We start from the raw sequence: 24,322 nt of genomic DNA on the forward strand, positions 1-24,322 counted from the left end.
AACTCAGAGACTTGCTTAAAGACTGTGCGCTCAAGTATTTTTGACAGAAAGGGCAGAAGAGAAACCGGTCTGTAGTTTTCAACCTGGGCTGGGTTTAGTGTGGGTTTTTGAGCAGAGGGGTGAACTGAGCTTGCTTGAATGTGGTGCTTCTATCCAGCATAGAACACTCACTCAACTTCACTGGCACTGCTCTTTCCTGTTTAAAATCCTACCTCACCGACAGACAACAGTTTATCAAAATCCATCTTTAACTTGTTTTTATTTATATTAGCTTAATGTGATACACTTGATACCCTTCTGTTTCTAAAAATGATCATCCAAAGTCCTTAATAAACTCCAATACATCCAGAACTGTGCTGCACCCCGTCTCACCCACACCCGATCCAGTGAACCCCTCACCCCTGTCAAATCACTAATCAAAACTCACCTCTCCAAATAAGCTTTTAATCTATGATTGTGATGTGTGATCTGTTTATCTGTCGCTGCACCTTCATGTTGTTTTATTTATGATTTGTGTGTAATGTTGCAATGTCTGTTAGTCTGTCCTTACTGTTCTGATCCTTCTGTCTTTTTAACAAATGTACAGTGTCTTGAAATTGAAACTTATAAATAAAATGTATTATTATTATTTTACCCCAGACAAACAAAAAGTCACAAAAGCAACAAAGTGAGAAAAGTAAATTTATGAAACACTAAAATAATGAAGCTAAAGGGGAAGAAAAAGACTAAAAGGAAAGGGTTTGGAATTAATAAATTAAAAACATGTAAACATTCGTATGCAAGTCAGATACTCACCTCATCTTTCTACTGTTTCTTCCTCTGAGTCGTTTTCTGAAGATGACTTAGTCGAGCAGATGTTTCCTCTTGATGGTGCTCTCTGGTTACAGTCGCTCCAGGTTCAGCTCTCTAGTCTGGATGACGTGACGATGCAGTAGCAGCAGCTTTAAATGTCCGTGATAGAGGCGTGGCACTTTCCTTATCAGCAGGATGTTATGTGACTTTCCTTTCCTTTCTTAAAAATTAAAACTCAAAGTCTCAATATGTTGTCAGTTTTGGTGCGCTTTGGCGCCATCAGGAGGTCACTGAGTGCAACTGCAGTGTCATAAAAACGGTCACGCCTCCCCCTCTGACACCATGTGCATTTGTTGACAAACAAAGGGTGAGGAAGCCGGCAGAGACACTGTGAGAAGATGAGGAACCACGCAGACTCAAAAGGTACAGTAATATTACCAGATTTTGATGGAGCCTGAGTGACTGCAGCCCGTTGTCTAGTTTGTTTATTCAACTGTTACCATGACAACTATAGGTCGTGGATAAATGGCTACATAGATCGGTTTGTAAGGTTACAAACTTTTTGGAGACAAAAGTAAAGCTGCTAAACGTGAGACAATGATGACATCACTGGTAATGACACAGCTCAATCTGTAATAAATGATGTCTGCAGGGATGTTCATTCTGCCGTATTACAGACTTGTTAGGCAGTAGTATAACCAGTTTGCAACCCTATGTAGAAAGTTACGTTATATAACGGTCTGTTTGTGCATTGCTGATGTAACCCCGTGTGTTCTGGGTTGTGGAAAGGACTCAGGAGACAGCTCGTGTGTTCTGGCTCTGTATTTACAGACAAATTAACAGAAACCGATGAATTGTGTTGAGATCAAACATCTCCCCTGATAAATAAAAAAAACGTGTTATTTAGGAGAGCCAGAGTCAGAACATTAGCCGTTAACTTTCATGACTAATGAATAACTTTATGAATATTATTCAAAACTCCTCAGAACTGATACGGGATGAATCGAATATGATCAGTAACTGAAAACCACAGTTTGATTTAATCTAAACAACTAAAAAAATACTTTAAAATGTGTTTATCGACGGAGCATGAATCATCATTAACCTACCTCCGACCAAGCTGTCAACGGCTCTGACCTCATTCCTGACGTCATCACACACAGTGGTAATTCTAGAGTCTGTTGACTCTGTTTGAACTGTCTGTATTGTTTAAAAATGATTGTAGATGTATAATGGCTGAATAAAATACTCATACATACATGATCAGTTTGCCAGCGTGCGTGTGTTCGGAGAGGAGAGCGGCAGATTATAAATTCATCGTACTCTGCAACATGATGAATCAGTTTATGGACGCCATCTTGTAATACTCTTAGTTCACCAGCAGATGGCGCATGTGCTAGTTGTAAACCCAGACAGTAAAGCGTATGTGAAGTTGTTAATCTGTCTAAAGAGCTCATTTCTTCCATTTATGTTCGTTGAACTCGAATATTTCTGCCAAATTACTTACTCTAATAATTAAAAGGAATATATTATGTTAGAAATGAGTGTTTGTTTTCTATTTAATCTTTGTGCTGGATGTGAACATTGTTATTCATGTCATGTTTGTGACCCTGTATGAACCAGCTCTCTCAGAACACTCCGTTTTAGTGTGTGTTTCTCTTTAAATGTAATGATGAAGTCGTTTAGTGTGATAGCACTAAACGATAGCAGCTTTAGCAGAATTAGGACGCTTATGATCCGACGAGGCTTAAATTTCTAGCGCCATCCTTCTTCAGTTTAGAACTGAAGTTAGTTAGTTTTTATCCTTATTTTTTGGACGCCCTGGCAGAATTGGCCACCTCCTGTTTTTCATTCTTCTCCAGGATTCTGTTGCTCTTTATTACCACGTGTGAAAGCAAAACGCCTTTGTAGAATTTTTTTTTTTTTTTTTGCTTGGACAAAATTATACCCCCCAAATTTGCCTCCCTATCTTTACTGCCTTGGCTCTTGCAGATTTCTGAGAAACTCCTCTATTTCTCTGCACATTATGCTTCGGTATTTATTCTCCTCTAGGATTCTGATGCTGTTCTCACGGTTGAAGGATTTTTCTGGTATTGCTGCTGCCTTCATGTGATACTGTATCGACCTGTGGGAGTCATTTAGATTAAAGTATAAATGATTTGCATATTTGTTGTAAAGCATCTGTTTGTCTGAAGGTTCTGCAGGTTCATTTTTGAGCAGTTTCTGAAATATCTGCTCAGCTTTGGCCTTGCTGTGATGTGACTTTGCATAGATAGTTGCGAGGTCTGTTTCGTTTCTGAGTGAAGAGTGAGGGTAAAGAGAGAGCAGCTCCTCTTGGAGAGCGATTGCTCTGTCCATCATGCTTTGTTCTGGGGAACTACTGCTTTTATAAATGATCCTCCATCTGTAGCAGAGCGCAACTAATTTCTTCAGATAACACACATCTGGATGTTCTTTCAGAACTTTCTCTGCCAAATCAACGGCCTCATCAACTGATATGTATTTTATGTAAAGGTTTAGTAAGGCCCACATGCCACTGCCACTGCAGCACAGAGTGCTCACATTTCCAGCCAACTCACGGACTTCATCTCGAATGTTTTCTCCTTCATCAGCACGTTGGTCAAGGTAGAGCGCAGCGAGGTACAAGTTCTCTGGATCCCGTTCCTTGGCTTGTCTCATTTTCTCCAAGAGGTCAGGGTCCAGCCTTGTGTCACTGAAGTTTTGGGCGTTCTTTAACCATATGACATAGCTGGTGTTCCAATCCACCATGTCCGGCTGCATCCTGGCAGCTTTCTCGTAGTAATCAACAACCAGCTTCTTATCCTCTCCGAAGAACATCAGGGTCCAGGCCTTTTCAGCGCAGATCTCTGGATGGAGGTCGTCCTGTGATGGAGATGGGTATTTTTCCATCAGGGCATCAACCTTTGACAGGTAAGCCTGACTCTCTGCTTGATCTCCCAGGTGGTGGTGCAGCCAGGCCAGGTTCCCGTAGTTCACCACTAACCAAGGACCCTCATCTGTGTTTGTCAGCTTGTTGAGGGTCTCTGCAGCTTTATGGAACAAACTGTTAGCCTCTTCATTTAACCCCATCTTATACTGAATGAACCCCCACAGGTTGTAAATGTGGCCCAGCCATCTATTTCCCTCCTCTGTGCTGAAGTCCTCCATCTTGTCTGTGAGACGTAAAAGTTTCGGCCTGCTGCGGTCCAGGTCCCAGGTGAAATGGCACTGCAGGGACTCCAGTGTGGTTTGACTCTGAGCAGCACTGATGGAGAATAAAAAAACAAACATTTAAACACATCAGCAGCTAGTTTTTTGCTTTGAAGTGTGCTATGTTTGGATGTTTACTGTTCATCTCCCATGAAGAAAATAAGATGTTTTAAAGGAGCAATATGTAACTCAGACACCTAGTATTTAAATGAGTACTGCAGTTAAAATTCTAAACATTGTATGGTCACAAATTAGACGACACTTTGAGTGGCTTTCCCTCCCTAAAGCAACGCCCATACGTAATAATCACCTTTTTATACCAGCTAGGATTGACCCACGATTTACATCTTTGGAGAGGAATGGCCTGCGCTGTCTGGGTGACTTATACATTAATGATGTTTTTGCGAGTTTCGAACAATTACGTTCTGCATTCAATTTAAATAGCTCCGACCTTTTTCGATATTTTCAGCTCCGTGATTTTGCTAGGACCCACTCACCGGCATTCCCTCAAGTTCCAAACCCTAGTGGCATTGATCTGGCACTCAAGGCAAGAGTCTTGCCCAAAGGTCAGGTTTCCTACCTTTATGACCTCCTGTTCACAACTAACGAGTCTGCGGTAAATAAGATCAAGGCTGATTGGGAAAACGAACTACAAACCAACCTTTCTGAGGATTTCTGGAAAAATCTCTTGGGTCTGTTAATTCATCTAACACTAACACCTCCAGTCTGGTTAAGAAGGCTCATCAACGCCTCTTTTTCCTGAGGACACTGAAGAGACACCACCTGTCTTCAGCTGTGCTGGTGAACTTCTACCGCTGTGTGATCGAGAGCATCCTGACCAGCAGTGTCACAGTCTGGTACGGAAACTGCTCTGTCACAGACCGTAAGGCGCTACAGCGGGTGGTAAAAACCGCCCAGCGTATCACAAGGTGTCCACTTCCTGCCATTGAGGACGTCCAAAGAAAACGCTTTTCCCCGAATTTGCGGCGAGCTCACAGCATCCTTAAAGACTCCTCCCACCCTGCCCACAGACTGTTTACCCTCCTGCCCTCCGGTAGGCGCTTCAAAAGCCTCCGGACCAGAACCAGCAGACTGATCATTTAGTCTATGGCGAGTTGCGACTAGCAGTAGTGGTCTGTCTTTATTCGTCTGTTTTCTAATGTCGTCAGTGTATAATCGACCAGAAACAACCTGATTTATAGCTCACTGCTCGTCGGCTCAGTGTTTGTTTGATCCCTGCCACTCGCATACGGGCCGGATTCAGTATTCTCGGGGATTTTTACTGGATCTAAAGTATCGACAGCAGCCACTGTTGCACCTAATTACCGAAGACTGTTTAACAGTGGATATCTCCGGTCATCGTGATGATTTTAACAAAAAGAACAACAAAGGGAAAGTACGGAAACGAGGGAGATGGGGTGGTGTCCGAGAGAGGCTCAAGCGTCTGAATCTCCACCGTATACCCCTCTCCTCGATGCTGCTCTGTAATGCCCAATCCATCAGAAACAAGATCGACGAGATCCAGGCCAACGTCATTCATCTGGAGAAATTCAGAGACTCGTGCATCATGGCTTTCACCGAGACCTGGCTTACTTCTTCGGACTTGGACACGGATCTAACGCTCTGCGGTTTTGGGACATCGGTGAGGCTTGACAGAAACGTTAACGTCACAGGTTATTTCAATCACTGTAACTTGAAATCATTGAGCAACTTTCACCAGTATATTTCTTGCCCCACCAGACTGAACAAAACTATTGACCTGTGTTATGGTTTAGTCAAAGGTGCATATAAGTCGGTTTCCCTGCCCTCTCTTGGCTCTTCTGATCACAACACCATCCTTCTTACCCCCATCTACAAACCTCTCCTTAAAAGAGTAAAGTAGTCACAAGGACAGTGGAGCTGTGGACTGAAAGTGCTATTCATCATTAAAACGTAGATAAAAATCATTCAGTGCATATGCAAGCTCTGTCTGTGATTTAAAACCATCCATGTTAATCCACCCATTTTTCTTGTTGTCCTGGCCAGTCATGGTTTTCATGCCATCCCACACTGCCTTTAGGTCATTACTATAAAATCTATCCTCCACCCTATTCTTATATTGGAGCTTAGCCCTCTTGATTTCATGTCTGGCCTCTTTCTTCGCTTCTGCTATCTCAACAACCCCACCATGCAGAAATGTGTCATGTTTCCTGTGCAGTGCATCCTTCACTGCCCCTTCTAACGCTAGTATAAGTGTTCATTCTGTCAGATCCATGTTTAAAAAATGTAACATTAGGAAAAGCCCTGCAATCTGCAAAAAGGGCGTCCAGAGACTCTACTTTCTGCGCAGAATGAACACTTTTAATGTGGACAAGACACTGATGGTTTTATTCTACCGATCTTTTATAGAGTCAATTTTAACCTTTTGTTTTATCTCATGGTATGGTAACCTTTCTGTTCAGAACAAAAATCGTCTTTCCAGTATTGTCAATACAGCCAGTAAAATAATCGGCGCTCAGCAGCTTTCATTGTCAGAAATCTGGAATAGACAAGTTGTTAGAAAAGCAAAGTCTAAACATTCGTATGCAAGTCAGATACTCACCTCATCTTTCTGCTGTTTCTTCCTCTCAGTCGTTTTCTGAAGATGACTTAGTCGAGCAGATGTCTTGATGTTGCTCTGTGGTTACAGTCGCTCCAGCTTCAGCTCTCTAGTGTGGATGGCGTGATGATGTGCAGCAGCAGCTTTAAATGTCTGTGATAGAGGCGTGGCACTTTCCTTACCAGCAGGATGTTATGTGAGTTTAATTTCTTAAGAATTAAAACTGAAAGCCTCAAGTTGCAGGGCTCTCAAGTGTGTGTGTGTGTGTGTGTGTGTGTGTGTGTGTGTGTGTGTGTGTGTGTGTGTGTGTGTGTGTGTGTGGTGTGGGCATGAGTTTAGACATTATGTGGGACTGTCTGCCTTTACAATTGTGACTGATCATCGCCCATTGCTGGGGCTCAGGCACATGGCCATTGAAAATAACCCCACAGGACGGAGGGGTCGCTGGGTGCTGGAGTTGGACCCTTTCAACTGGACCATTATGCACAAGGACGGCCCTAGCAATAAAAATGCGGACGCTCTTTCCCGCAGGCCCGTTTCCCCTGGCTCTGTTGGGGCGACAACAGACCACGTTGTGGGTTCAGTGGACTGCTCTCCGGTCTCACCAGGAACATGATCTGACCTACAGACTGCTTATTCTCTCTGCTGCACTAACTCCGAACTGCAGGTTCATGTCAAGACATCCCATGGGGGGATCTCTGGTTGACCGCCCTCTGCAACGGGTGGCAGCAGATATTCTGGAACTGCCTGTGACATCTCGGGGGAATAGGTACGTGCTGGTTGTGGAGGATTATTTTACTAAGTTTGTTAATGTGTACGCCCTTCCAAACCAGACTGCTCACACGGTTGCTCACTGTCTTTTTGAGGATTATGTTTTGCTGCATGGAGTCCCTGAGGTCCTGCACACCAACCAAGGCCGCCAGTTTGAGGCGGACGTGATTCAGGGTCTCTGTCAGATGTTGGGGATCAAGAAAACATGCACCATGGCATACAATCCGAAGTCGGACGGAATGGTGGAACGCCATAATCGTACTCTGATTGACCAGCTTGCTAAGATGTTGCTCTCTCGTGGGGGCAAATGGGACAGTTATGTAAAACAGGTCGCTTTTGCATACGTGGTATGCATGGTTGGGACCTGCGACCTCCTGATCTAGGACTAAAAAACAGGTGTCAGAATAGCTGCTGAAATTAGCAAGAATTCAACTGGCTGTCTAGTTCACACACTCTGGTCAAACTGTTAGCTAATATTACTGATTACCAGCTGACTGGACACAATATTCCCCAACATACAGAAATCAAATGATGAGATGACTTACTGTATTAATACCATATGGTCCTCTTCTCCATAGACTGTAAATATAACGGTCCTCTCCCACGTCGATCAGTCTGTACTTCAGCGAGCGTCTGAATCAAAGTGCGAGCGTCTTCTTTGTAACCAGAATGTAGCGTTGTTGTAGCGGGAATATCTAAATCTTACCCGGATACAGCAATGCTATTTATTGATTGGTTGTTGGGGTAGCTATATATATATATTTTTTTTTATTAACTGGTGCGTGGCAAGCTCCTTCTGATCTCTATGGGAAACCCACTTGATTCATATCTGTTTCACTGTTAAAAAAATAGCGGCGCAACTTGGTGGGCGTTATCCTGGTAATTTATGCGTGAGAAATACAAGGTGTGGCGTGTGAGCGTGTGAACAGGTTGAAATGTGTGTCTCTCACTCCCAATGCGTGAGATTTAGAGCATTGAATGTTGTCAGTTTTGATGCGCTTTGGCGCCATCAGGAGGTCTCTGAGTGCAACTGCAGTGTCATAAAAACGGTCACGCCTCCCCCTCTGACACCACGTGCATTTGTTGACAAACAAAGGGTGAGGAAGCCGGCAGAGACGCTGTGAGAAGATGAGGAACCGCGCAGACTCAAAAGGTACAGTAATATTACTAGATTTTGATGGAGCCTGAGTGTCTGCAGCCCGTTGTCTAGTTTGTTTATTCAACTGTTACCATGACAACTATAGGTCGTGGATAAATGGCTACATAGATCGGTTTGTAAAGTTACAAACAATTTGGAGACAAAAGTGAAGCTGCTAAACGTGAGACAATGATGACGTCACCGGTAATGATGCAGCTCGGAGTGACTATGGGGTTTCCTATTGCGCGAGACGCTAGCTTAACATTCAGTACATTAGCCGTTAACATTCACGACTAATGAATAACTTTATGAATATTATTCAAAACTCCGCAGAACTGATACGGGATGAATCGAATATGATCAGTAACTGAAAACCACAGTTTGATTACATCTAAACAACTAAATCCAATATCGACGGAGTGTGAATCATCATTAACTTACCTCCGACCAATCTGTCAACGGCTCTGACCACATTCCTCCATCATCACTCACACTGTGGTAATTCTAGAGTCTGTTGGGGATTATTCCTCTTCATTTTACTTTGTTGACTTTCAGAAACAAATTTTGGTTTTCAAAGCAATAGTGGATGTGACACTTAGCAGGGCAACAACAGTGAGTGCTGTCAGATGGGGCCCCCTTAGGGAGGTTTCCTACTGTCATTTTGGGGCACTGCTTTGGTTTACATTTGTGAGCCCTGAGGGGCCCCTACTGGTCTTGGGGCACACACACACAGACTCCAAAATAAACAGGCAGGAGAATAATGTATAACTCAAAAGAAGATATACAATGAAAAACAAGTGTTTTGGGGAAAGTTATGCTGTCAATATCAACCTGTTACACTGACAGAGTATGAGGTTTTTGTTTTTCAACATCGGTTTTCCTTTTATTCCAGGATTCAGCCCAAAACTTCAATTCACCATCAATGATGAGCCGGAGCCCGGAGTGGGATGGAGTCAGTACAGGAATGCAGCATATAGACAATGTGTGTTATGGAAAATCAACAGGAGAGATACAACAAATCACAATATACATGGGTAACACTTCACAATAAGGTACACACATTTTGCATACTTACTGGGAGACGAATGGGAAACTAACCACTAGATATAATCCAGAGTGCATATGTGAAAAGGGCTCTAGGTAACCATTAGTTAACAGGTAGATTTGTGTGGTTTATCCAGCTTTCATTATCCGTTAAATAATAATTCACTACTCTACAACATGTGATGAAGAAGTACTCAATATCTACCCAGTACTGAGTGGTTTTCTAATGGTTACTTGAAACTTTAATCACTTTATTTTTGCATTTCAGCATGAGCATACAAAATAAAAGTTTGGGTTTGGTGCTACATTACACAAATTTCCTACCAACATAACTTGAACTGCTCTTCTGCTGTTGCTCGTTTGGAGCGACAAGTGGTTCATCCATGCCATGATTGATGGTTAGTCTTTCACTGTGCCAAGACACACATGATCAGAACATGTGCTGCTGTGAAATGTTCTTATTCTTCCTGACACAATAAGTGTATAAAAGGCTCAGACAGTAGGTGGCCTTCCTGTTAATTGCTCACGCTCCTCCTGCGTGTTGATGACGTAAGCATCTCTAGCTTTTTGCTTCTGCCTTTTCCTTTTCAGTCGCTACATAACACATGACTGTTGACTCTGTTTGAACTGTCTGTATTGTTTAAAAATGATTGTATGTGTATAATGGCTGAATAAAATACTCATACATACATGATCAGTTTGCCAGCATGCGTGTGTTCGGAGAGGAGAGCGGCAGATTATAAATTCACCGTACTCTGCAACATGATGATGAATCAGTTTATGGACGCCATCTTGTAATACTCTTAGTTTACCCGCAGATGGCGCCTGTGCTACTTGTAAAGCCAGGCAGTAAAGTGTATGTGAAGTTGTTAATCTGTCTAAAGAGCTAATTTCTTCCAGTTATGTTTGTTGAACTCAAATATTTCTGCCAAATTATTTACTCTAATAATTAAAAGGAATATATTATATTATGTTGCACTGACCCCTATCGTCATGAAGTGCTTTGAAAGGTTAGTCATGGCCAGTTTGCATACCAAGGTAACAGATCCACCGAGGATGCCATCTGTTCTGCTCTTCACCCAGCCCTCACCCACCTGGACACCAAAAACTTATACGTCAGAATGCTGTTCATAGACTTCAGTTCAGCATTCAACACCATCATCCCTCAGCAGCTGATCAGCAAACTGGACCAGCTGGGGCTCAGCACTTCCCTGTGCGACTGGCTGCTGGACTTCCTCAGCGAGAGGCCTCAGACAGTGCGGGTCGGCGGCAACACATCAAAAACCACCGTGATGAGCACTGGGGCCCCCCAGGGTTGTGTGCTCAGCCCCCTGTTCTTCACACTGCTGACCCACGACTGCGCTCCATCCTTCAGCAGAAACCACATTGTGAAGTTCGCCGTTGACACAACAGTGGTTGGTCTCATCTCCAACAACAATGAGACACACTACTGGATGGAGGTCAGCCAACTGGCCACGTAGTGCAGAGTCAACAACCTCTTCCTGAACGTCGACAAGACCAAGGAGGTTGTTGTCGACTTCCGGAGAGTCCCCACTCCTAAACCCCCACTGACCATCGACGGTGCTGCTGTGGAGAGAGTGAGCAGCACCAAGTTCCTGGGGGTTCACATCAGTGAGGATCTCTCCTGGACAACCAACACCACATCACTGGCCAAGAAGTCCCAGCAGCGCCTCTACTTCCTCCGCAAGCTGAAGAGAGCACGAGCCCCCCCATCCATCATGTGCTCCTTCTACAGAGGCACCATCGAGAGCATCCTGACCAGCTGCATCACTGTGTGGCTTGGGAGCTGCACTGCTGCCAACCGCAAGACCCTGCAGCGCACAGTGAAGGCTGCTGAACGGATTATCGATGTCCCACTCCCCTCTCTTCTGGACCTCTACGGTACCCGCCTCACCCACAAAGCAACCAGCATTGTGCGTGACCCCACCCACCCCTCACACAGCCTCTTCAGCCTCCTGCCATCGGGGAGACGGTACCGCAGCCTGCGGGCCGGCTCCACCAGACTGAGAAACAGCTTCTTCCACCAAGCTGTCAGGAAGCTTAACTCTCTCCCTTCTCTTCCTTCTCTCCCCTCTGCCCCCACGAACACTGGACGTTGAAACCCCCTCCCGTATGCCACCAAGAACTCTGGACTAATAACTCTGAAGCTAACTATTCAAAAGTACACTCAGTTTACTGCACATTGCACATATTGCACAAGTTTACTTTTTCTTTCAATTTTATTTTATTTTATTTATTTTATTTACCATTTTGTACCTTTTGCACAATTTAGAATGTATTACTGTAAATATTATTTATCTTAAGATTACCTCATTTTATTTGATCTATTTTACCTTATTTTGGTTGTATTGCACCGCGGGACGGAGACAAACGAAGTTTCGATTCCACTGTATGTCTGGCATATTTTGAAATTGACAATAAAGTTGACTTTGACTTTGAATTTGATGTTAGAAATTAGTATTTGTTTTCTATGTAATCTTTGTGCTGGATGTGAACATTGTTATTCATGTCATGTTTGTGATCCTGTATAAACCAGCTCTCTCAGAATGCTCCGTTTTGGTGTGTGTGTCTCTTTAAATGTAATGATAAAATCGTTTAGTGTGATAGGCTTTAGCAGAATTAGGACGCTTATGATCTGACGAGGCTTACATTTCTAGCTCCGTCCTCCCGATAGTTTAGAACTGAAGAAGGTGAAACCACTGAAACAAACAACTTCAAGACAATTTCTTGGTGTGCACACTGTTCATTTATTGGTATAAAGCTTAAACACAGCTTGAGCAAACAGGAGCATCTTAATATATAATTTTCAGGTCACACAGCAAATACATTTTCACATGAACAATGAGGACTTTAAATATCCAAAGCGAAGCACATTCTTATAAAATCCATTAATTCTAAAAACTGAAAATACAGCATTGAAAAAACACAACAGAAGCAAAATACATGATAATCACAATTCACACATTTCTTCATTAAGTATTCACCATGACAACTGTGTATTTACAAAGGACGTCACACCTACCAGGAGCTAGGGTGTAAGAATTAAAGGTCACATATCCTCCTCCTCTTCAACCAGTTTAAATAATTCTCAGAGCTCCTCAAAACATGTGTGTGAAGTTTCTTGTTCTAAATCCACTCTGATCCTGTATTTGATCATGCCTATAAACCCCTCTATTTCAGCCCTGCTCAGAACAGGCTGTTTCTGTGTCTGTACCTTTAAATATGTAAATGAGCTGTGTCTGACCACGCCCCCTCTCTGGAAGGGCTTGGGTGTACTCCTAGAATAAAGATTATAGGCTCTTTATTGTTGACTCTTTGGGGAAGCGGTCTTTCTCGTTCCATGTCCTATTGTTTACAGTGAGAAGGCAGACTCAGAGGGCAGAACAAACACCTAGCTGTGGGAGTGTCACCCACCTGGGGGAGGAGTTACTGCCCTTTGTGATGTCATGAAGGGAACTCCGTCCTGAATTAGCAGTGTTTACCCTACCATTATATTACGGCCCCTCCCGCCCCCCCTGAAGGTCAAGTAAAAAAAAAAAAAAAAATATATATATATATATATATATATATATATATATATATATATATATATATTTTTTTTTTTTTTAAGATTTATTTTTGGGCTTTTTGGGCCTTTATTGTAGGGATAGGATAGTGGATAGAGTTGGAAATCAGGGAAAGAAGTCATTTAAGGATACCTTTCCGACAGAAAAGGACAGCTGTCATTAAAAGTAACACATGAACACCAAGATTCCTTCAAGTGTTTGTGTCGTTGTGTCGCCGTGTCGGCATTTCTGCTTGTCCTCACCCCCCAACGCTGTAAACCTAGGGGAAACACTGATTAGTAAGTCGTTCCCAATTCTCTCTCTTTCTATCCCCTGTTTCTAACTCTATCCACTGTCCTATCTCTAAATAAATGCATAAAAGCCCAAAAATACTAATAATTAAGAAAATGATTGTAACTGGTGGCACCTGAGACGCTGCTATTCTCCATGAGGGTATAAAGGGGGGGTAGGAACAGAGAGGCAGTGTTTTTGTTCCCACCCGGAAGGAGAGGGACGGTGTACACCCTCATCCATGCTGGCTGTTTTGTTTGTTTGCGTCTGGGAAAACTGGTAAGGAAACATGCTTTGTTTTGTTTTGTGTTTCAAGTTTTATAAAGAGAAGGTATTAATACCAGAACTATAATGTTTCCAGTTGTCATTTGGTCAGAACGTTCGGACACATCAGGTGTGACTTCAGGGGCTGATCGCCAAGTGAGTGTCTCTGGTGTGTAGCGGAGCTGGCGATCGGTGAGACAAGTTTTGAATGTGGTTTTAATTTAGTTTTACTTAAATGGTTATAAAGTCGTGTACTTATGCCCTGTCCTCCATTTTTAGCAAAGTTGCCGGGCGTTGTACTTGGCAGGGGGTTGCTGGGAAGGTTTGGGCCCAGCACACCAGGTACGCACAGCGATATGTATTTTTTTGTCTAATAAAGCTATGGCCACTGTGTAATTGATGTTGAGGATATGTTTTTGTATTATGTTTATTTTGGGATTAGGGAAATGTATTAATGTGACCAACTAATGCTTCTATTTTCTTTGTTTCAGGGAGCCTGGCAGATTTCCTCTGCTGCTCTTACTGTGTGGGTTTTGTTTGTTTTCTTCGGTGTTGATTTTTGTTTCGGTATTTTGTTTCTAGTCCGCCTGGCATTATGAGCCAGTATTTGAGGCAACAGATCTATGGGGTTGCCTCAGTAGGCTGACTAGTTTATTTTTTGTTTTTCGTCTTGTTTGTTTTAATTATCACCATTTCCCCAGCACAGCGTCAGGGCGGACCATCAGGGAGGGTCAAGGTAATTTTGGTTGCGAGGGCAGTTGCAGTGATATTGCATGCTTATACATAATGTGATTATAGTTGAAGTTGCAGTGATATTGCATGCTCATACATAATGTGATTATAGTTGAAGTTGCAGTGATATTGCATGCTCATACATAATGTGATTATAGTTGAAGTTGCAGTGATATTGCATGCTTATACATAGTGTGATTATAGTTGAAGTTGCAGTGATATTGCATGCTCATACATAATGTGATTATAGTTGAAGTTGCAGTGATATTGCATGCTCATACATAATGTGATTATAGTTGAAGTTGCAGTGATATTGCATGCTCATACATAATGTGATTATAGTTGAAGTTGCAGTGATATTGCATGCTCATACATAGTGTGATTATAGTTGAAGTTGCAGTGATATTGCATGCTTATACATAGTGTGATTATAGTTGAAGTTGCAGTGATATTGCATGCTCATACATAGTGTGATTATAGCTGAAGTTGCAGTGATATTGCATGCTCATACATAGTGTGATTATAGTTGAAGTTGCAGTGATATTGCATGCTTATACATAGTGTGATTAAGTTGCAGTGATATTGTGTGACAAGGAGTCTTTTTACTCCCTTGCTGTAGAAGTGTGACACTGAATTCCTCCTCAGTAAAGCATCAAAATACTCAAAGCCATACTTCCGCCTGTAAGACATTGAAATATGCGCCAATTATCTTATGGTGACTCATGAATTTTATGTTAGTTAATTTAATAAACCTTGGCACCTTTTCTCTTTAAATGTGTTTCTGTGTTTCATTTTTAACTGGTCATTTATTTGACCCCTGTGAGGGGACCTTCCAAAGTCTGAGTACCCCCGCAGGTCGGCTGTTACAATAATAAAAATAAACCTTCCTTTAATTTAATTCAAATAGTTTTGAATGACAAGAAATTAGTTTTTAGTTAGTTTTTATCCTTATTTTTTGGACGCCCTGGCAGAATTGGCCCCCTCCTGTTTTTCATTCTTCTCCAGGATTCTTTTAAATTAGTTGTTGTTTTCTTTTGCTTGGACAAAATTGTTCCCCCTAAATTTGCCTCCCTATCTTTACTGCCTTGGCTCTTGCAGGTTTCCGAAAAACTCCTCAATTTCTCTGCACATTATGCGTCTTTGTTTATTCCTCTCCAAGATTCTGATGCTGTTCTCACGGAAGGAAGATTTTTCTGGTATTGCTGCTGCCTTCATGTGATACTGTATCGACCTGTGGGAGTCATTTTGATGAAAGAATAAATGATGTGCATATTTGTTGTAAAGCATCTGTTTGTCTGAAGGTTCTGCAGGTTCATTTTCGAGCAGTTTCTGAAATATCTGCTCAGCTTTGGCCTTGCTGTGACGTGACATTGCATAGATAATTGCGAGGTCAATTTCCTTTTTGAGTGGAGTGTGAGGGTAAAGAGAGAGCAGCTCCTCGTGGAGAGCGATTGCTCTGTCCATCATGCTTTGTTCTGGATCAGGGTAATCTCTCCTTTTATAAACGATCCTCCATCTGTAGCAGAACGCAACTAATCTCTTCAGATAATGCACATCTGGATGTTCTTTCAGAACTTCCTCTGCCAAATCAACGGCCTCATCAACTGATATGTATTTTATGTAAAGGTTTAGTAAGGCCCACATGCCACTGCTACTGCAGCACAGAGTGCTCACATTTCCAGCCAACTCACGGACTTCATCTCGAATGTTTTCTCCTTCATCAGCACGTTGGTCAAGGTAGAGTGCAGCGAGGTACAAGTTCTCTGGATCCCGTTCCTTGGCTTGTCTCATTTTCTCCAAGAGGTCAGGGTCCAGCATTGGGTCACTGAAGTTTTGGGCGTTCTTTAACCATATGACATAGCTGGTGTTCCAATCCATCATGTCCGCCTGCATCCTGGCAGCTTTCTCGTAGTAATCAACAACCAGAATCATGTCCTCTCCGAAGAACATCAGGGTCCAGGCCTTTTCAGCGCAGATCTCTGGATGGAGGTCGTCCTGGGATGGAGATGGGTATTTTTCCATCAGGGCAACAACCTTTGACAGGTAAGCCTGACTCTCCTCTAGCTCTCCCAGGTGGTGGTGCAGCCAGGCCAGGTTCCCGTAGTTCACCACTAACCAAGGACCCTCATCTGCGTCTCTCAGCTTGTTGAGGGTCTCTGCAGCCTTCTGGAACAAACTGTTAGCCTCTTCATTTAACCCCAGTTTATACTGAATGAACCCCCACAGGTTGTAAATGTGGCCCAGCCATCTATTTCCCTTCTCTGTGCTGAAGTCCTCCATTTTGTCTTTCAGAAGTAAAAGTTTCGGCCTGCTGCGGTCCAGGTCCCAGGTGAAGTGGCACTGCAGGGACTCCAGTGTGGTTTGACTCTGAGCAGCACTGATGGAGAATAAAAAACAAACATTTAAACACATCAGCAGCTATTTTTGATTCTTGTGTTCTTGTTTGTTATGTCTCGTCTCGCAATTTCTCCTCTACTCTTCTAAACCTGAGCTGTCAATCACTTTTATTACCCTATTATATAGTCAGATAATTAAGTAAACTTCTCAGATAAATAAAAAACCGACTAAATTATTTGGTGGACATCACTGCATGGGCTCAGGAACACCTCCAGGAGACATAGTCTGTGAACACAGCTCATCTCTGGATTCACAACGTTAGCTGAAACTCTACCATACAGAGAGCAAGCTGTATATAAACCAGATCCAGAAACATTGCTGGATTTCCTTGGGCCTGAGGTCGTTTAAAATGGACTAAGTCGAAGTGGAACACTGTCCTGAGTTCTGACAATTCACAATTTGAAATCTTTTTAGAAAAAATGGACGCTGCATCCTCCGGGGCTAAAGAGGAGAGGGACCATCTGGCTTGTTATCAGCGCTCAGATAAAAAAAACAGCACCTGTGATGGTATAGGGGTGCATGGGTAAACTGCACATCTGTCAAGGCTCCATGAATGCTGAACCATACATAAAGGTTTTGGAGCAACATATGCTGCCAAATAGAAAACCTCTTTTCTGGGAAGGCCTTGTTTATTGCAGCAGCATAATGTCAAACCACATTCTGCACAGTGACAACAGAATGGCTCACAAGTCAAAAACCTCATTTCCACCTAGCGGTCCGGTCAGTGGTCTGCACCTCCAAGGATATTTAAACATGGCACGTTTTCTGTTTGTCCTTTATTACTGCTGTCAGACGGAAAGTGGCGGTTCTTTTAACCAATCAACGGACTGCGATTTGTCTCGCTCCAACCTTTAGGGTTGGATTGGTACACTTTGCTCCTAATGTGGATCTAATGTGTTTGGATTAAATCTTTTATTGGATTTAAACCGTTGGGACTCAGTTTGATGAATTATTATGATCAGGAGAGTTCAGTAAACCTTTAAACGGTTAAAAGACGTTGTTTGTTTGTCGGTGGTCTGACAGATGGGTAGATTGTGACTGCTGTGGTGGTCTGACCTGCACACACTGGGCCGTCTGAGTAACAGGGTCAAATATGCTGGTGGATGACCGTTTATGTTTTTATAATTACTCAAAAGTAACTGGCAATTGTCTGTTTTGTCTTATTTTGTAGTCTGCAGCCCCTTCTTCCTGTGTTTTCTTCTTCTTTGGTTAGTATTATGTATCCGTTTTTCCGCCTCCCCTCTGCCCCTTTGTACGATTCCCTGTGGGAGAGTTGGGTGTCCATTGTTTTGCCTAAGTTAGAGAAACAATTAGATAAATCATCATAGAATAAATTGTTATTCCAACGATCAGAGGGAATTAGAAAAATCTATAGCTAACCTTGATGTTTTACTGTCGACTTCCCAAACACCTGACTTGTACAAAGAAAGGCTAGGACTCCATACAGAGCTTGACCTTCTTCTCACTACAGAAGCTGAATGTCTCCTCCTCCGTTCTCGTGGGTCTATGTACGAACATGCTGACAAGGCGGGTCGCCTTCTGGCCCACCAACTAAAGGCCAGATTGGCTTCCAACCAGATCACCCAGACACGAGACGAGTCAGGCTGTCTAACCTCTGACCCAGATAAGATAAACGACTTAATTAGGTCATTTTATTCTAAACTGTATACCTCCAAGTCCCCTAACGATGAAAGTCTATTATGTAATTCCTTTGATAAATTAATGTTACCGAAAGTTTTGCTTAATGACAGTCAGACACACTTCCTGAAATCAAAGAGGCCATTTGCTCAATGCCCATTGGCAATTCAACGGGCCCAGACGGGTATCCTGTAGAGTTTTTCAAACGGTTTTCTGACCTGCTTGCTCCACTCCTACTTGAAATGTTTAACCAATCATGCCACCTTGCCACCCACACTCATGCAAGCTTCTATATCTCTCATTCACAAGAAAGACAAGGACACAGCAAGCTGTGCATCCTATCGCCCAATTTCACTCCTTTCTGTTGACGTTAAAATTCTAGCTAAGGTCCTAGCCCGTCGCCTGGAGTCTATTATGCCCACAGTAATCTCAGAAGATCAGACAGGATTCATAAAGGGGAGGCACTCTTTTTCTAATGTCAGAAGGCTTCTCGGTATCATTCACACCCCGTCCTCTTCTACGGAACCTGAAGCTGTAATATCTCTCGAAGCAGAGAAGGCCTTTAACAGGGTGGAGTGGGCTTATCTCTTTTTAACTTTGCAACAGTTCGGTTTTAGTGCCAGCTTCATCTCCTGGATTAAGCTACTCTGCTCCTCCCCCTACGCATCTGTGTGTACAAACACACAGTGTTCAGAACCATTTCCTCTTTTTCGCAGCACTAGGCAAGGCTGTCCGCTCTCCTCACTGTTGTTCGCATTGAGCCGTTATCAGTTGCTTTAAAGTTGGTCTGAGGGTTCAAAGGGATCAAAAGGGGGGGGGGGGGGGGGGGGATATAATTATAAGGAATATATCCTTTATTAAATCTATAAACAACATTATTTCTTCTTTTATTTGCGAGAACAGGTAAAACTTTACTCCAGAGGAGCAGGTCAGTGGGAGGGCTTGGGCTACCCAATTTTATCAGCTACTATTTGGCAGCCAATGTTCACAAAATTATACTTTGGTTTATCTCACCCCAGTGCAGCTGGTGCTGATTAGAGGCTGACTCCTGCTCTCCTTCCCTCCCTAAAGCAACGCCCATCTGTAATAATCATCTTTTTATACCAGCTAGGATTGGAATGGCCTGCGCTGTCTGGGTGACTTATACGTTAATGATGTTTTTGCCAGTTTCGAACAATTACGTTCTGCATTCAATTTAAATAGCTCCGACCTTTTTCGGTATTTTCAGCTCCGTAATTTTGCTAGGACCCACTCACCGGCATTCCCTCAAGTCCCAAACCCCAGTGGCATTGATCTGGCACTCAAGGCAAGAGTCTTGCCCAAAAGTCAGGTTTCCTACCTTTATGACCTCCTGTTCACAACTAACGAGTCCGCGGTAAATAAGATCAAGGCTGATTGGGAAAACGAACTACAAATCAACCTTTCTAAGGATTTCTGGAAAAAGGAATAATAAATTAGTTAATTATTGGCAATCCTTCCTTAAACCCATCTCCGACATTTTAGGTCTAAACATCAATCCATCCCTGCATATAGCTATTTTCGGGAGGTCTCCTGACGACCTTGTCACCTCGACCACTCAGGACAATGTTATTGCTTTTGCCTCTTTGATTGCCCGCAGGAAGATCCTTCTCTCATGGAAATCTTCACAACCCCCCTCCTTCAAAGCATGGCTGCAGGTTTACGCAGAGGCCTCAGAGGGTAAACAGGATATGGGCATGGTGCAATCTGAACAGCGATATTTCAGCAACTGTCACAGTTTTATTTTAACACATCAGCAAAATCCATTTTCCATTACACAATCCACCTCTTCACTGCAGCCCCTGACACCATCAGCCACAGTATTCTACAATTCTAAAATTCTACAATTCACTTAACAGACGCTTTTATCCAAAGCGACGTACATCAGAGAGTAAGTACAACATAAGCAAGGATCTAGAAAAAAGGGAACAATGTCAGTAAGAGCAAACGATCAGCTTTGAGTCTGATTGGACACACAGGTGCTGACAGGAAGTGACCAGAGGCAAAGCACAACATTGACGGCAGTTCTTGGGAGCTCTAATCAGTATAGAAACCATCTTATAAGTCATCGTTATCAAACAAAAACAATCGTCACAACCGTCATCATCAATGATATCGAAACCATCATCATTAAGTTAGTAGGTATTCATGAAAGAGCTGGGTCTTTAGCTTTTTCTTAAAGGTGCAGAGGGACTCTGCAGTTCAAATGGAGTTTGGAAGTTTATTCCACCACCGGGGGGCGACAGAGGAGAAGAGTCTAGTCAGAGACTTAGGACCCTGTTGTGAAGGTTGGATCAGACGCCTTTTATTGGCAGAGCGTAGTGGGCGGGAGGGAGCGTAGACCTGGATGAGAGAGTTAAAGTAAGGAGGAGACGTTTTTGTGGCTGTTTTGTAAGCGAGCAGCAGAGTTTTAAATTTGATGCGAGCAGTAACTGGGAGCCAGTGTAAGGAGATGAACAGCGGAGTGACATGTGCTCTTTTGGGAAGGTTGAAGACCAGTCGTGCTGCTGCATTTTGTATCATTTGCAGAGGTTTGATAGTGCATGTAGGAAGACCTGCCAGTAGAGAGTTGCAATAATCGATGCGTGATATCACAAGAACCTGTACCAGGAGCTGTGTAGCGTGTTCTGACAGGTAAGGTCTGATCTTCCTGATGTTGTACAGGGCAAATCGACATGACCGGGCAATCGAAGCTACATGAACCTTTAAAGTTAGCTGGTCATCGATCATGAAACCCAGGTTCCGGGCAGACTTTGTGGGCATGAGTTTGGTTGTTCCAAGCTGGATATTGATCTGTGGTTGCATAGAGGGACTGGCTGGGATGATAAGGAGCTCAGTCTCTGAAAGATTGAGTTGAAGGTGCTGTTCATTCATCCATTTAGAGATATCAGCAAGGCATGATGAGATTCTTGCAGAGACTGTAACATCGTCTGGTGGGAATGACAGGAAGAGCTGGGTATCGTCAGCATAGCAGTGGTATGAGAAGCCATGAGAGCGGATTATTGAACCAATTGAGCTTGTGTATATGGAGAAGAGAAGGGGACCAAGCACTGACCCTTGAGGTACCCCTGTGGATAAGCTGTGCGCTTTGGACACTTCTCCCTTCCACGACACTCTATAGCAGGGGTGTCCAAAGTGCGGCCCGAGGGCCATTTGACCCGTGACTTCAAATGAAGAATCAGAAGATTTTATTGATTAAGATTGGCACGTTATCTTATTTTTCATGTTAACAAGTGCTGAACAATATTCCTAAAACAGAAAATGTTCAGTAACATGTATGTTGTTGTTTTAAATCTACAGATTTTACTATTTTCCACATTTTTTTGTAAACTATGAAAAAAAAACATATGCAAAGTTTTTGCAAACAAGCGGACTGTTGTTTAACCATTTAATGACCTGAGCTAAATGAACCATGTTACAGGCTCTGAGAAAAAAACTAATAAAGTAGAACGAAGAAATCAAAATATTTGATTCCCTTTTATGAAAGGGTTTCTTTTGATTCTGATCTACAAAGCCTTACTATTTTTTCAACTATATTTAAAAGGGTAAGAAAAAAACCTGTGGCCCGCGAGCGTTTCTAACACGACAATTTTGGCCTGCAAGAAAAAAAGTTTGGACACCCCTGCTCTATAGGATCGCCCAGAGAGGTAGGACACGAACCAGCAGAGGGCAGATCCTGAGATGCCAAGTTCAGAGAGCGTGGATAGGAGGATTTGATGGTTGACTGTGTCAAAGGCAGCAGACAGGTCTAGCAGTAATAGAACTGAGGACTGACGATTCTGTTACTGACAGTAGTGCAGTTTCAGTAGAGTGGCCCCGCTTAAAGCGTGACTGATTTGGGTCAAAAAGATCGTTTCTGGACAGGAACTCAGAGACTTGCTTAAAGACTGTGCGCTCAAGTATTTTTGACAGAAAGGGCAGAAGAGAAAGCGGTCTGTAGTTTTCAACCTGGGCTGGGTTTAGTGTGGGTTTTTTGAGCAGAGGGGTGAACTGACCTTGCTTGAATGCGGTGCTTCTATCCAGCATAGAACACTCACTCAACTTCACTGGCACTGCTCTTTCCTGGTTAAAATCCTACCTCACCGACAGACAACAGTTTATCAAAATCCATCTTTAACTTGTTTTTATTAATATTAGCTTAATGTGATACACTTGATACCCTTCTGTTTCTAAAAATGATCATCCAAAGTCCTTAATAAACTCCAATACATCCAGAACTGTGCTGCACCCCGTCTCACCCACACCCGATCCAGTAAACCCCTCACCCCTGTCCTATATATCTCCACTGGGTCCCTGTCTCGTACCGTATCCGATTCAAAATCCTGCTCCTTACACATAAAGCCCTTAACCACCAGGTCCCCTCCTATCTCACAGTTCACCCTCACACTCCTGCACGCAGCCTCCATTCTTTAAAAGCCAACCTCCTGTCTCCCCCACTTGGAACCAAGCGACGAACCCGGGGGGACAGAGCCTTCTCCATAGCTGCCCCCTCCCTCTGGAAACTCACTCCCTACACACATTCAACACTGCACTGACCCTTCTACATTCAAATCACTAATCAAAATTCACCTCTCCAAATAATCTTTTAATCTATGATTGTGATGTGTGATCTGTTAATCTGTCGCTGCACCTTCATGTTGTTTTATTTATGATTTGTGTGTAATGTTGCAGTGTCTGTTAGTCTGTCCTTACTGTTCTGATCCTTCTGTCTTTTTAACAAATGTACAGTGTCTTGAAATTGAAACTTATAAATAAAATGTATTATTATTATTTTACCCCAGACAAACAAAAAGTCACAAAAGCAACAAAGTGAGAAAAGTAAATTTATGAAACACTAAAATAATGAAGCTAAAGGGGAAGAAAAAGACTAAAAGGAAAGGGTTTGGAATTAATAAATTAAAAACATGTAAACATTCGTATGCAAGTCAGATACTCACCTCATCTTTCTACTGTTTCTTCCTCTCAGTCGTTTTCTGAAGATGACTTAGTCGAGCAGATGTTTCCTCTTGATGGTGCTCTCTGGTTACAGTCGCTCCAGCTTCAGCTCTCTAGTCTGGATGACGTGATGTGCAGCAGCAGCTTTAATTGTCTGTGATAGAGGCGTGACACTTTCCTTATCAGCAGGATGTTATGTGACTTTCCTTTCCTTTCTTAAGAATTAAAACTTAAAGTCTCAATATGTTGTCAGTTTTGGTGCACTTTGGCGCCATCAGGAGGTCTCTGAGTGCAACTGCAGTGTCATAAAAACGGTCACGCCTCCCCCTCTGACACCATGTGCATTTGTTGACAAACAAAGGGTGAGGAAGCCGGCAGAGACGCTGTGAGAAGATGAGGAACCACGCAGACTCAAAAGGTACAGTAATATTACCAGATTTTGATGGAGCCTGAGTGTCTGCAGCCCGTTGTCTAGTTTGTTTATTCAACTGTTACCATGACAACTATAGGTCGTGGATAAATGGCTACATAGATCGGTTTGTAAGGTTACAAACAATTTGGAGACAAAAGTAAAGCTGCTAAACGTAAGACAATGATGACGTCACTGGTAATGATGCAGCTCGGAGTGACTATGGGGTTTCCTATTGCGCGAGACGCTAGCTTAACATTCAGTACATTAGCCGTTAACATTCACGACTAATGAATAACTTTATGAATATTATTCAAAACTCCGCAGAACTGATACGGGATGAATCGAATATGATCAGTAACTGAAAACCACAGTTTGATTTCATCTAAACAACTAAAAAAATACTTTAAAATGTGTTTATCGACGGAGTGTGAATCATCATTAACTTACCTCCGACCAAGCTGTCAATGGCTCTGACCACATTCCTGACGTCATCACTCACACTGTGGTAATTCTAGAGTCTCTTGGGGATTATTCCT

At 42.8% G+C, this 24,322-nt stretch overlaps 3 protein-coding genes across 3 annotated transcripts in view; all 3 read right to left on the reverse strand.

The window, feature by feature from the left end:
* Positions 1 to 24,322, reverse strand: part of LOC136179479 (interferon-induced protein with tetratricopeptide repeats 1-like) — an 83,569-nt gene that overhangs the window by 24,865 nt on the left and 34,382 nt on the right. The gene's annotated exons all lie outside the window — the stretch shown is intronic.
* Positions 2,764 to 5,102, reverse strand: LOC136179476 (interferon-induced protein with tetratricopeptide repeats 1-like). The gene is made up of 2 exons (XM_065956312.1): positions 5,023 to 5,102; positions 2,764 to 4,057 (listed from the first exon to the last, which is right to left on the reverse strand). The coding sequence occupies exons 1-2, from the start codon at positions 5,100 to 5,102 to the stop codon at positions 2,764 to 2,766; spliced, it is 1,374 nt and encodes a 457-aa protein (XP_065812384.1).
* Positions 14,901 to 22,919, reverse strand: LOC136179477 (interferon-induced protein with tetratricopeptide repeats 1-like). Its single transcript, XM_065956313.1, has 2 exons — positions 22,861 to 22,919; positions 14,901 to 16,763 (listed from the first exon to the last, which is right to left on the reverse strand). The coding sequence occupies exons 1-2, from the start codon at positions 22,917 to 22,919 to the stop codon at positions 15,464 to 15,466; spliced, it is 1,359 nt and encodes a 452-aa protein (XP_065812385.1). The 3' UTR covers positions 14,901 to 15,463.

Source organism: Labrus bergylta, chromosome 6 (assembly GCF_963930695.1).
Source record: "Labrus bergylta chromosome 6, fLabBer1.1, whole genome shotgun sequence".
In the NCBI taxonomy this organism is placed as follows: domain Eukaryota; kingdom Metazoa; phylum Chordata; class Actinopteri; order Labriformes; family Labridae; genus Labrus; species Labrus bergylta.